Raw genomic sequence first — 14,278 nt, 5'->3', positions numbered from 1 at the left:
ATTACACATTGAGAGAGAAGCAAACCTGTGCCTTAAGTCTCTCCTTCCCTTCTCTTGATGCCTGGAGAGGCTGCCTAGAATAGAGGCCAGGCAGTGTTAAAGGAATAAAGCAGGGATTTATTAAAAAGGCCTTTAAAGGACACACTTTGGGCAGTGCAAGAGCCTGGCCGTGGCTCCACCCAAGATGGACCCTGAGTCACAAGTTTCCAGACTTTTATAAGTTTTGGTCCATTTACATATTGGGTTAATTGTCCAATTACAGCTTCAGGTTATGAAGTCCCATCCTCCCAGTTTGCTCTCCTCAATTCTCTGTTGTTTGCACTTCTTGGGCCTGAAGCTGCAATAGCATCCTTGGTTCTGGGGCTGGACAAGGATTGTTTTGTCTGACTAAGCTGTGAGGAGAACTTGCTAGCACTTTATATGAAGTTCAGAGTTATACACTAATGCAGTACAGAATCTGGAAATATGAAAGCTAAAACTGAAGGCATCACTCCATGGGGAAAAAGGTTGCAGAGCAATAATAGCATATTTCTAGGAGCACTAATCTCGAATATTTTTTAACATTGGTATGCAAGACCAGTGTATTTTTCATACTCCCTTTGTTGTTTTTCTGCTTTAATGGCCAGATTTTATCTGCTTTAAAATGTCCCTGCACTTACATAGTGTACAGACAAAGCTTTTTTTTTTTTTTTTTTGGAATGATACCTGGTTTGGAATTTAAATGTTCTCTTGACAGTTCTTCCAAGAAACTAAGTAGCCTGGAGGACTCTATTAGGATAATGGTATCAGTGATGATGATGATGGGGTCCTCAGAGATGTTGCAGTATTATAATTTCCATGTTACTCTGCTTAGTAGCCTTTATTACATTTAATTATTCTGAGTATTCTTTTGAAGTGACTTCATTTCTAAGAAGTTTTTTTTTGTCTCTGCAGTTTGAAGATGCCAGTTTGGTTGTACTGTTGAAATGAGCAAATGAGGGTTTTTCCCCTTTTGTTCTACTTTTTAAAAATACAGATGCTTCTGTGTCCTCCATAAATTCATCACTGTGTAAAATAAAAAATATTCTTAATTAAAAAATATTCTTAATTTTTTTGAGAACTACAGAATTCTTCTTGAATTCCAGCTTTAGTGCTTATGGAAGATAAGGTGTCCTCTTCCCACTGCACTTTAAACCTGATAAATCATCTTGTCTCATGATTTGACTAATACAGGGTGGGATTTTTTAACAGTATCTAAGTGCCATAGTACTGCAGCCACTGCACAAATGCACAGAGAGTTGGAGTTTCAGACCCCAAATCTTTACAATGTAAATAACTAGGACAGACATGAGGCAAATAACAATAAATTGATTATTGGCACATACAGGCCAATAAACCTGCCATCCTTTTATACTGTTCCTTTGCTGGGGCACTTTATTTTAGCATCTAATGTAATCTGCATACATAATCTCTAGTGTTTATTATGTACTTCTTTACACTTCATTTGTTCTCTTTCACTGCATTCACCCTTATTGTAAATTTATCTTCCAATTTTAGTTCAGTTCAACAACCTCAGGACATAAATCCTTCCTTACAGTGCATTTGTTATTGTTAATTATTGTCTTCAAAGGTAATGGGGTTTCAAAGAAGGGCTCAAGTCTGGTTCATGTTGGCTGAGCCAGAGAGCTGCTGCATTCCCAGGAACCTTGCCTGGAGTGCTGCTGCTGCCTGGGCTCCCTCCTTCCTGTGATGGTCCTGACCACATTTTTGAGAGAGGGAAGGAGCTGCATCTCAGTGCCCACCTGAAGTGTGAAGGGTGGATTACAATATTGCCTCAAACTCTGTGTTCTGGAGTTATTCTACTCTTTGTTGCTGCACACAGCAAGTTTCTAGAATTCTGCACACATCATGAGAATACAGTTCTCTTTTTCTAGGGGAAATAAATAAAAGACATTCAAGTTCAGCAAGCAGAGTCTGTCTCCTGTCTCAAGTTTTTTTTTTTTTTCTATTTTTCTGCATCTTTAAAGTACTTCAAAGCTGTTACAGTGTTCTTATGAGATACTGCCTACCAAGAGACTTTTGTTTTGAAATTTCAATCAGGCAAGAGTTGACAAAATAAACAAATGGGTTGAAGTGGCAGTTAGTTTTCATATGTTATGATCAAGCTGTGTCCTTTCCAAAAGCTCTATTATTCTGTGACATAGCATCATAGAATGGTTTGGATTGGAAGGGACCTTCAAGATCATCTCATTCCACCTCCCTGCCATGGGCAGGGACACCTTCCACTATCCCAGGTTGCTCCAAGCCCCATCCAACCTGGCTTTGAACACTTCCAGGGATGGGGCATCCACAAATTCTCTGGGCAACCTGTGCCAGGGCCTCATCATGCTCTGGATAAAGAATTTCTCCTTGTCAGTTTGATGCCACCCCCCTTGTCTTGTCACTCCATGGCCTTGCAAAAAGTCCCTCTGCAGCTCTCTTGGATCCCTTTTAGGCCCTGAAGGGGCTCTGAGTTTTCCCCAGAGCCTTCTCTTCTCCAGGCTGCACAGCTCCAGCTCTCCCAGCCTGTCTCCAGAGCAGAGGCATCCCAGCCCTTTGAGCATCTTTGATGCCTCCTTTGGAACTGGTCCAGCAGCTCCAAATCCTTTTGATGTTGGGAGCCCCAGAGCAGAGCAGAGGGGCAGAACACCCCCAGGAACATCCCTGGGCTGCAGGAGGGGATCCTGCTCCAGGCCAGCAGCCCCCCCTGCCCTCCCTGGGATGGGCTGCCCAAGGTGGTGGTGGAGCCTCCATCCCTGGAGGTGTTTTGGGAAGGACTGGATGTGGCACCTGGGCTCTGATCTGACGGATGTGGTGATGTCTGGTCACAGGCTGGACTCAGTGATCTCTGAGGCCTTTTCTTACCTGAATAAGTCTGGGATTCCTCCTCCTCCTGCCCCTCTCAGGGTCCCTGTGCTGCTGTTGAGGAAGCTGCAGGAAGCAGGTCTGCACTGCTGTTGGATTGTATGACATTCTCCTGGAAAGAAGCAGCACTTCTGCCTAAAACCTTCCACAGTTTCATTTTGTGTGACTGGAATTGCCTGGACACTGCCTCAGAACCCCAACCTCTGTGGTGTCACTGGAACAGTTTTAAAGTGTTTCCTTGCTGTGGAGTTTGGCACCTCCATGGCTGTGATGAACCTGTTGAAAAGTGGATGCATTTTTGTCCCCTGGACAGGCAGAGCAGAGTGTGACATGGGACAGGAGCTGTCCCACTTCTTCCTTCTGAGCTCAGTTACTGCAGTGTACATCCATGGGTTTAACTCCCTGAATGCACTTCCCTCATTCAAGTAAGAAATTCTGTGGGATTCTTCTGTGCAGTGTGCTGGGAAAGTGGCTAATGAAGTTAAATTGACAATTTACTTAACATTTGATAGGAGAGAGGAAATGCTGGTAAGAGATTTTGCTCTGTTGTGACAGCAGTGACTGGGATGTTGGAAAGGCAAGCTGTGTTTTTGCAGTTACCATGGGAAAAGTGTTGGTCATATGCTGTTACCATGGAAATATTCAGGGTGGATTGTTGAAATTAGGAAAATTTCTGGACAGAGTAGAAAGATAATGATACTTTTTATATAGTACAAGGCTGCTCAGGATGTTTGACAGTAGGGATTGACAAAAGGAAACTATGGAGCATTTAGCATCTTCATCTCTCTAAACTTCACGAGAGAAAATAAAATGTATGAAATCTCAAAAAATATCAATAATGTAAAATTTCTGGAGACCTGCTTCATTGGTGCTCAGTGTTTTCTCCTGCCATCAAGTTCTGCAGCCTAGCAGGGTTTTTAACAGGATTTCCCCCATTCTAACTATTTAATGTATTGCAGGGGAGCTGGGCAAGGTCTCTTCTCCCATTGCTGCCTGTTCAAAGAACAGAACAAAAAAAAATTTAAAAAATAATTGTTTGTGGTAGAAAATTATTTTTTGTGTCCTCTGGCAGAGAAGTTGTCTTGAGCAGTCCAGGCTGAGAAGGGCTGAGTCATTTGCAGCATCACAAAGTGCCTGGCACTGGCTCTGTGAGAGTGCCACAGACTGGACACAGAAAGTTCAACCACTACCAAGTTAACTTGGACTTCCCTTTCATCCTGATGTCTCCTTTGCTAGAAAACCTCCTTTTCCAGATACAAATTAGAGTTAAAAATGTCTTCTTTCCAGAGAAAATGTTTAAACTATTGTCTTTTCTTTCCCTCCCCCACTATAGAAATTAAAAATAAAATGGGATTTTAAAGGATAAAGTAATTAAGAAAGGCATTAGCTGTATCTCTGTGATGTTGTTTTAGGTATTATCTATTCTTCTCTCAAAGAAATAAAACTCATGCCATATAAAAAGTGGAAAATCTGACTAATGCCATGCAGGTTTTCATACTTGGTTCTTTTCATGTTTTAATTTGCAATTTTATGCACCAGTCAGTGTCAGTTTTTGTTCTAAATATAGAACTAGTGAAAATCATTCATCAGTTGGAGAAGAATATTTTTCCTCAATTAAAACTTCTAATTTTCATTTTGAAAGAGCAGCTTTCAAAGCCTGTGATCAAATGTAGTTTATTTCTGTGTTTTGTCCTGTTCATGGTCCTGCTGCATTGCATGGGCAGGGTGCTCTCACCTCCTGTCCTGCTCTCCCCCAGGAAGGGATAGGACACTTTTAGGACATTTATTCAATGCTAAGGTGAATTTTAGAATTATTTAGTGAAGGAAATTGCAAGTAAGGGAATATGGGAATACTCCCTTTGTTTTTTCCTTTGGATACCTGTGAAGTTTAATGAAGCAAAACCCTTTTCATGTTCCATCTTCTTCTTATGGTTTCTTCTTTTGAGGAATGTATCCTCAATATGTCCCAATTTCATAGGAGCAATTTAGGAAATTCGTTTGGATTTTGTGTCACGATTTGGTTTTTCCTGTGTGTTCAGCTCTATGTCTCTGCTGCTGTACATGAGATTTTGCTTGTATTTACTTGGTATTTGTGGATTGCAGTTGCTCTGCACAGCATCAAGTAACAAAGTGTTTCTCTTCTTTGGATGTAAATAATAACAAATAGTGAATATATTTTTACTGTTTGTTAAAGCTTCCTTGTTTTAATTCTCTTGTTCTTCGAATTCTTTTGATTCAGCAGTAATTTCCAAGTATTTTAAATTTGTGCTTAGAGTTTTTGGGTTAAGGACCCCAAATGTGCTGCAGTGCATTTATTTACCTTCAAGTTACACCCTGTTGGCAGTAAAGAAGCTGTTAAGTTGTTGTGTTGTCATCCAGTGTATGCCAGGACCCAGACTGGGAGTAAGCACCAAACTCTCAGGACATTCTTCCCAGGGTATTTTTAAGATTTTTGTTGATTCTTAAAAAGGAAACCTTAAGTTTCCATTCTGTCTCCTTTATAAATGAGAACTATTTTATCTATTTTTGCATTAGTAGATGTACAAAACATGACATCTCTATTTTCTGTCATTTTCCACAATACACTTTAAAATGAAATCTTTATATAGAAATTAATTTACGGATCCTAAGGAGCTGATTGGATGACATTGTCATGAAAAACCACAAACTTTGATTTTGATTTTTATTTTAATACTGTAAATGTTATAGCTAATTTTATATTATTAACTCTGACACCTCTGTTGTGATATTTCAAATGCAGTTTCTATCCTTTCTTGTGATATTCACCAAATTTTTGGTGTGCTCAAGTTTGATTATTTTTGGTGTCCTGGGAGAAACAGCCAAACAATCTTGGTCTTTTGTTTTGTCTTTTTGTGTAAAAGGTTAATATCACTTTTTGTGTCTTTTCTCTCCCTTTGATAATAAGCTATAAATTAATGGGAACAAAACATAGCATGAGACGAGCAAAATTCTCTTTGTTCTGTTTTCCAGATGGAATCAGTGTCAGTGGACTCCCACTCTCCAGTCCTTTCAGGCAGGTTGTCAAACCAAGAGTGGAGACCAAACCTCTTAATCCCCAAGAAAGCAGCAAAGTTGGTGATTTCAGTCACGTCAAGGTAGGGGAATGACATCAAAATAAGTAAAACCTGTGGTTTTTTACTTGTACTGTGCTATGGTTTGTTGTGTGACTAAAAAACAAAGGTTTCCTTGTCTCATAAATATTTCCCTTTGGTTTCCTTTAGCACAGCTTGATGTTCTGTGTTTGGATTGTTATATTAAAGCCAACAAACAAAAAAGGTGAAGAAAGATCAGGCTAAGAGTGGAAATTGCAGAGCTGCTGTCCCTGTGGTGTACTGGGGGAGCTGTCAGCTCACCTCATGGTGCTTTCTCAAGCTATTTACTCTGTAGGAAGGTGCTTCTCTGTGAATTCTTGGCTTTCTTGCAGTGAGTTGTTTTTAGTGATGTTCATACAAGTAATAAAACAGAATAGTTGAGAGAGTCAAAGGAAAAGTAAAGAAAAGTAGCAGGGTGGAAGAGGAGTTGTGTAGGTGGAAGAAGAGTTGTGTAGGTGGAAGCTGCACTGTGCTTACCCAGAGTCTGCCCTGGCCTAAGCTGCTCTTGCTTTTCTGGGACAGATCATACCTGTTGAAGGTGTAAAGTTGTTATTTAGAGCATGAAATAAATTTAGCTGCATAATGGCCAGCTTTGAAGGAGATATAATTTGAGATGAAAATAAGAAAGATGGTAAATAATGGGTTGCAGCACTTCATTGGTCTCTTCCCAGCTTTTGGTGAATGTTGTGTTATGTGCAGTATTTGAAACATTCCCTGTACAGATCCATGTTCTGCATCAGCCCATCCTGTCAGGAATTAGAGTGAGTGTTGTATGGGGCAAAATTTGGCTTCAGATGTGTTTGAGAAGCAAACACAGGCTCTGCTTTTCTCTTGCTTTGCCTGTGAATTTGATTCTTTCACAATGGGAATATTCACAAGTCTATCTGAGCAATGAACAACTGAAGCTGTTAATTTGTAAATGTGTTTCTTTTGGATCATTAGCACTGTTAATTCATCATCAATTGATTCTGCAGCATAGGAAAGGTCTTAGCAAAATTACTAAAGCCTTTGTGTTTTATGGTATAGTAAGGTGTTTCCAAATTGTTTATAAATATAAATGAGCATGATTGAGGAAATAATTTGCTATTTAAGTGAACAAAATGTCCAGCATTAATTTTTAAGTTCAGAGATTTGTGTAGAATGTCTGACCTGTAGACACTTCTCAGTCACAGCAGCAATGGGAGTGTTACTTCAAGATAGGACTAAAAAAATCTACAAATGCAGAACTTTGCACCAAGTACACAAAGAAAAAAGCATTTCAGTGCACTTTTTGCTTGTCAATCAGTTGTCCTGGCAACCAAGAAGTTGCAGGTTCCCAATGATCTGTGTGATAGTATTAGAAGGAGATTGAAGGGGTGTAAAGCAGAAACTTGGTTTTCAGCATGTGTAGAAAAACTGTGGTGGGAAGGCACATGCTGGATCCTGTTGCCAGGTTTATGGAATGAATTTTGATTTAATTGGTATTTTGTGATAGAAGAACCATTCAGATGATCAAAACTATGTTAGGTAGGGAATACACATTCCAACAGCATCAAAGGGTTCTTTGCTGAGTAAATGTCTCTGTGTCCTGAGCCTGATGAGCATCACTGCTGTACAGCACCTGTAGCATGCCTGCAGTTTGTCCCAGTTAAACTACTATAAACCAATAATTGGATCTGCTTGGATTAAAAATGCCTATGGAGCTCACAACTATTTAGAGCTATGCTAAAAATGTTTTTTGATTCACTTGGCTTTGCACATAATTAAGTCTCTATGTACATGGACAGACATAGTGGGTAAATGACCAGAAAAAATTACCTCTTATAAGTGAGGAGATGTATTTGCTTCTTTAGGCAGTGATTCTGTGATAATGTGGATTTCTGCTTGTGACTTCTTTAACACTGCTCTTTAGTAGGAAGCAGCATAGGAACCACCAATAGCTTAAAATGAAAGCCAGATAAATTCCAAACCACAGATACAGGGAGTTACTGTAAACAATCCAGTCAATTAAGAATTTACAGATATAATTAGAATGTGCTGGGGTCCAGTTGTCTTGGCTGAGTTTTGAGGAATTTGCTGTAGTTTTGGATTTGAGTCTCTCTGGTTTATACTGGGTGTCTTTGAGCACATGAATTATGTTCATTGTCAAATGCTTTTGCTCAGACATTGCTGTCTGAAATGAAACAATCTGGGATCTGCACACGAGATAGGATCCAAGGTTCCTTTTGATGCTGAGTCTCAAAATGTTTGATATTTATGAACCTTTTTGAGTTCCTTAGAACCTTCTTAAAAGATCCTTGAGTTTCTCCCTGTGGCAGCAGAACAAATCTGGGTTTGTGGGCTGTTTGTCCCTCACAGTGCAGTTTGGGATGAGCTCTGGGTTACATTTGCTTTATTGTTGTGCCAATTAGAGTGATTTAACAAGGACTAATGTAAGAAGCAAGTGGGAGTTTTTAACTTAAGAAGCAAGATGGATCTTAAACAATTTGTATGTGTGGTGAAAACACCCTGCTGTCACTTATTCATGATTTAACAATAGGTGTCTGGTGTGAATATTCAGGGGTAGTGGTTATTTTTCAATCCTGCATGCTGTGCATAAGCTCATCTTCAAATAAAAGTGAATTTCTGCAAATGAAAGTGAGTGTAAATCAATGCTTCTCGTGTTGCTGATTCTGAAATGTCCTTGTTCAGATATTTATAAGCCTCATGCTTAAACCTTCCCTCCCTACTTGTTTGCCTTACAGATTTTGTGCTTCAGTCTTGGATATTGCAGTCGAGCTTCTCTTGCAATCTCTGTTTCCAATTTTGCTGTAGGCTGTCTCCTAATAAACCAGTCACTGGCTTCTGGAAATGACTGTTACAATGAGCTCATAAATTCAGTGTAAAAATTGCTTTATGACCTCATCATAAAGCTTGCTTATACCCTCAAGCTGAATGGAATCTCAGGCTGTAATATTATGTTCAGATACTCATTTCTGCTGTTCAGTGCTGGCTTGTTGTGCTGAGCCTTGTCTAAACTCCGTGGTTGTTCCAGGGTGCATCTGCATGAAAGGATGAATTACTTTCCTTAGGGTAACTCAGCCTTTCAGCATTGCTGTGGTGTGTGAGTGTCAGGTTTGAGGCTGAACCTGTTACTTTTTGAGTAACACTGCAGTGTGTTCAGATATTCAACTATTCTATGTCTTCATGCAAAAGCTGCAGTGAGAAATGTAACCAGATGCCAGAATCTCTCAGCAAACACAAGTGTGAGTTTGAACCTGGGGAATTCTGCACTGCTTTTCATGCTTGGAAGCTGAGATTATTCTGGTGTGGTCTAGTTCTTGTCAGATGGAAGAAACAAACTGGCACTTCAGTCCTTATTCCATATGGACTTGAGCTTTAGAGATCAGTCCAACCCAGATGAAGAGTGGAAATGGAGAACTCTTTTAGCTGGGTGATGAAAACTTTGAAAGCATATTGTGAGTTCTTTAAACCCTTGATTTAAGCTGTTAAACATTCCCAGTGCTTACTGGGCAGTTGTTTGGCAGACAGGGCTGGTTTATAATTTATAAAGGATTTGGCTGACTTCTTTATTTGTTTTGAGACTTGTTCGTTCAGGAGAATTTCCTTCTGCATCCGGAATGTGAGCTGTAATTCTGGAGATTCAGCTGCAGAAGCTGGAGGGGTTTAAGTAGTCTCATAAAACTGCTCTGTTCCTGCACTCTCACTAAATGCTAGGAAGTGTTAAAATACAGTATGTAGAGCTAATTTAATTTAACACACTGTCTTTAATGAATCTTTTCTGATTTACTCAGCAGTGTATTAAGATGAGATGCAGGCCTTAATTGGATTTTTTTCTATTCAGTTCTCAGGCTTTACTCTTCTATTTGAAAGTGTGCTGCTAATAGGGATAAACTTTATATTGTTGATACTTTAAATTCTAACTCCTTTTATTCATAAACCTTATATCTATTCTAAGTTTAAGCCCTTAAACAGAACAAATGGGATTTTTTTTTTTTTTAATTTTTAAAATAATTTCGGGTGCTGCTGAATTTAGAGTAGATGTAGAGTCCATAGAACACAACTGAAATTTAGATTCCTTTTCATTGAAGAAATGTGAATATAGGAATGAGATCTTAGGCACAAATATATAGTCCAGTTTGGATGTTGTACTTCCACACTGTCCTATTTTGGAATTCATTACTATTCTTATAAATTCTGTGGCCCTGAGTTCTCCCTCAATATTAAACATGTCAAGTTTTATGTTTCTATCTTGTTTCCCTAATAACTTTCAAGATGGTAGAAGATAAAAAATAAACAAAGATCTTTCACTTCCAAATCTGATTTTTATCAAAATAATACATATCTTATTTTTTATAATTGACAATTTGTGAGGTGAGTGCTCACATCTCCCGAAGCCTGCTCAGATTGGAGCTGTGAGCCACATCAACCTTTGCCAGGTCAGCAAGGTGTTTTTTATTGCCTTCCTGGCCAAGATTTGCAGTTTTCTTTGAGATAAAGTGGATTATAAAAATAGAGTCATTCTGCAAAAACAAGGGAGAAATGGGTTTTTGGCACTTGGTACCTGTCTGGCAAAATTTGATTATGATCTGGATCTGGATGAAAGCTGGCAATTTTTTCTGGGTCTAAATGCTTTTAGCTTTCCTTCCCTGCCCAGTTCAGCTTTGCTTATCTTCCTTGGAGTTCTATAAATAGTTGAGTATTCCACACAATTTCTGCTCTCCACTCCTCTTCTTCTCCTCCTGTGAGTTGGTCTCTCAAGAAAGGAACAGTCTGTTGTGCCCTAGAGAGGACTGCAATTCAGAACACGAAGAAAATACTTGATTAAATCTATTCCCTAGAGCCAGGGGTGGAAAAAACCCTACTGCCCCTTGGATTTGGATAAATTCAGTTCATTCAGCTTGTCTTGTATTTTACATTCAATATTAGCACAGTAGCATCCACAATTTCAATGCAATATGTTTCAGAACTTGCTATTTTCCCCATTTTATTTGACATGAAAGGAGGATTAAAAAATTTATAAAGTACTAGTAGAAAAAATTTGGATGGCTTCACTGTCTGCCTGTCAAAAGCAGACTTTTTTTGGACTTCCTTCACTGTCACTCAGAAAACAAGTGATGATACCCTGCTCATACCCAAACAAATCTCTCATCAGGAGTATCTGCAGGTGCAATCTCCTGTATAAACCACACTGCATCTCTTTGTTGTCTAAAGATGGACAAAGAGAAATGAAAGTTGACACCAGCACAATAAACAGAGCTTATGGGACCAGCTGGAGGTGGTCACATCCATAATGACATTGTGATAAGTCAGGAAAAAAAAATCTCAATACTGAGGTTGGCTTTTGTAAGAGGGTGTTGGCTGCATAGAAAGTGAGGGGAGAAAAGGAGGAGAAGTTGACTGGGTTAGAATAATGGAGAAATAATAAAGATGGGCTCATGTGAAGACCTCCTGAGCTGGAAACTTGACATGGAGGGAGGGAGGTTTGGGACAAACATCTGGAACAGGGTGGTGAAAGTCCAGTCAGCTCTGTAAGAAGTTTTAAGAACAATGAGAAACTGAGATGTTTGTGTGAATGCTCTTGCATTAGGTCATAAATTTCCTCCAAATGTTCTTGCAGAGGTCAGAGAGCCCCTGCAGCCTGGAGCTCTCAGAGTGTGACCTCCACGGTCAGGTGTCACAAATGCAGAATCCCTTTGGGGTTTTGCACATTCATTTTGCACTTGCAAGTTCTTGCATGTTTAGTTTTCCTCTTTTAATAAGAACAGATGAGGGAGGTCAGACAGGGTTTGGATCAAAGACCACTCTTTATTTCAGGTGCCTTATTTACTTGGTTCTTACCTGTGCACATTTACAGTGCTTGTGTTATAGATCCAGACATTTTTACCTAAATATTGCTCATCCTGCATATGATAATGTTTTCATTTCAAATTTTGATGGAACTTTTTTGAAATTCCACAAATTTTATTGATTTAATAATTTTCTGTGGTCTTTTACCCGCAAAACTCAGTGCATTTAGAAGTAATGAAGAATAGCTGTACTGCAGGCTGTGATAAACACTGTGCCATAGTTTTTTCTCTCCATTTGAGAGTAAATAATCTGCAGGCAAGTTCAATTTCTTAATATTTCAAATAACTTTTTTTTTTTTGTTGTTGTTGAAATATTTTCAGTTCCTCAGTCATAGAGGCAGATCATAGTAAGGCTTGGAGTTTTGTTCTGATTTTTGGGAAGCTGGCCAAGGAGATAAAGAGCATCTTGATAAAAGAAAAGTAAAATCTTCAGACTGTGAGTGTTCTGTTTAGCTAGAAGTGGCATTTTTAATAGCTGCCTTCCCCAGGAGTATGAGAAAGAGCATGCAGTTTAGTAATTTATCACTGTGGGGACTCCAGAAGAGCAGGTCAGGTGTGGTAGTTTTACTCAGAAGAAATGGGAAGTACAGACTGTGGTGGCTGCAATTGATGCCAAAGCATTTTTGAAAGGGCTCCTCAGAATCTGCTTTACCAACTTTGTTTCACTGAGGGAAGTGACTGGAGAATCATTCCAGCAAGCTCCACATTTGCTGTTTGTGGGTAAACCTGGTTTTAAATGTGATAGATTGCAAGTTTTCAGTAAGATGATCTGCAAGAGGGATTGCTTAAGAGAATATAAATTTATTTACAAGTGTGTTTAAAGCTTTTTAATTTAGTACTAATAATGATTATGTGCTAAATTTATCATTGATCAGTCAGAGGATAACTCTTTGTTAGGAGGAGTAGGACAAGATTGACTTCAAAATGCTGAAATTCCCAAGCAATAAAAATTATCTAAAACTATCAGAAATAGAGGAGAGGAAACTCTTTGTAAGACAAAGAGGAAAAAGCCCTGAGACTGAAATAAATGCAGCTTTTTAATACTGTGTTAGATAAAACAGATCCAGCTCATATTTTGTTGGTCATTTTATGAAATTGGTTTCTCTCTGTTGTCATTAAATTGCTGATCTTGCTGTGAATTGCAGTGACTGATGATATGAGAGAGGGAAAAGCAGGTGATGAAAAAATGTTATGTGAAGAGGGAAAAGTGTAGGAATTTGAGGGTGTTGATCAAATAGAGTGTCATTTCTTAGATGTTTCTCTGTGATTCATTAGACCTGATTTTCTGTAGGTGTAATCTTAGGGTAAATTAAATTCCTAATGTTCTTGTGTTTAAATGGAATAAAAAGCATGTTCTCTGGTAGTAGAAGATCAAAAGTACTATGAATATTGCGTTGGGAAATTTATCCTTTAACTGGTGCATGTTGTTTTTGTGTGGAGTATTTGCTGTGCCACTTAGAGGTGTGTAGTTTGATGATAAATTAGTATAAATATTACTGTTAAGTGACTTGGATGTGCTTCAGCTGTCTGTAGTTATTAAATACAGTGAGCATAATACATCACACTTTTCAGATTGGTAAGAGTGGAGGACTCAGAATGACTTGCTAATTTTAAACCTGGGGCTCTTAAAACATTATTGGTTTAGCTGAAATAAGTCTGAGAAGAGAAAAAGACAAATGACAAGAAGCAATTAAAATACATATTTTGTAATAAAGTAAATCTCTGGAGCAAGGAAGCTTCTAGATTGCTTCATGGCAATAACTAATGTGTCTAAATTGTATCTAAGTTTAAATTGAAATTTAAATTTAAATTTTGTCTAAGTTTATTTTCAGCTATATCTTTGTATCAAATGCCCAGCAAGGTGAGCAGTCCATTTCAGTAATTTTCTTGAGTAATTATGTGAAATTCTACTAATTTTTTGTTAGACACTGTGCAAATGCAAGTAATATTTTTATTACTATTAGATGCAAGTCATAATCAATTATTACTGTTCCTGCCATTTGATGCAGCAGCTGAGAGTCCAGAACAAGGAATAAATTACTTGCCCAAGATCACACAAGTGAACTATTGTCAAAATAAGCACCAAATGCTGCATCCCATTAAGAGGGTGAGAAACAGGTGATGTAATCTTGTTTCTTAAGAATATGAAAAAATCGTCTGAAATCCTGCATTCTTCACTGCTGGAGAAATTCAGCATTAGGATTTCTTTGCCTAGAACCTTGATCCTTTACCAAAAGCCATTTCTGGATTTTGCCCCTTGCATGGTGCTTGTTCCCTATGGGCAGCTGTTTGGGTCTTTTTGTTTTAATTCTTCCATGTTATTCTTCATTTCTTTTTCCACCTCTTGTTGGTCAGTGCAGTGCTGCTGGCAATCCACATCCTCTCCCTGAGTTTATCTGCTTGCTTGGTCATCACCTGTAGACTGTAGGTGCTCCAGGCTAGAATAATGAGGGG

The 14,278-nt window shown here is 38.7% G+C and overlaps 1 protein-coding gene across 5 annotated transcripts in view; it reads left to right on the top strand.

Annotated features, from left to right (window-relative positions):
* Positions 1–14,278, top strand: part of TRAPPC9 (trafficking protein particle complex subunit 9) — a 445,989-nt gene that overhangs the window by 74,637 nt on the left and 357,074 nt on the right. For all 5 annotated transcript variants that reach the window (XM_071421860.1, XM_071421859.1, XM_071421861.1 and 2 more), the window contains one exon: positions 5,875–5,999. In XM_071421860.1, the coding sequence (XP_071277961.1) occupies positions 5,875–5,999 (125 nt within the window). The remainder of the gene's footprint in view (positions 1–5,874; positions 6,000–14,278) is intronic.

This window comes from Agelaius tricolor, unplaced genomic scaffold (assembly GCF_023055355.1).
Source record: "Agelaius tricolor isolate 1412-34295 unplaced genomic scaffold, bAgeTri1.0.p SCAF_2, whole genome shotgun sequence".
NCBI classification, from domain to species: Eukaryota; Metazoa; Chordata; class Aves; order Passeriformes; family Icteridae; genus Agelaius; species Agelaius tricolor.
Note: the sequence above shows the minus strand (reverse complement) of the source record. Positions and strands in the feature narration are given on the sequence as shown.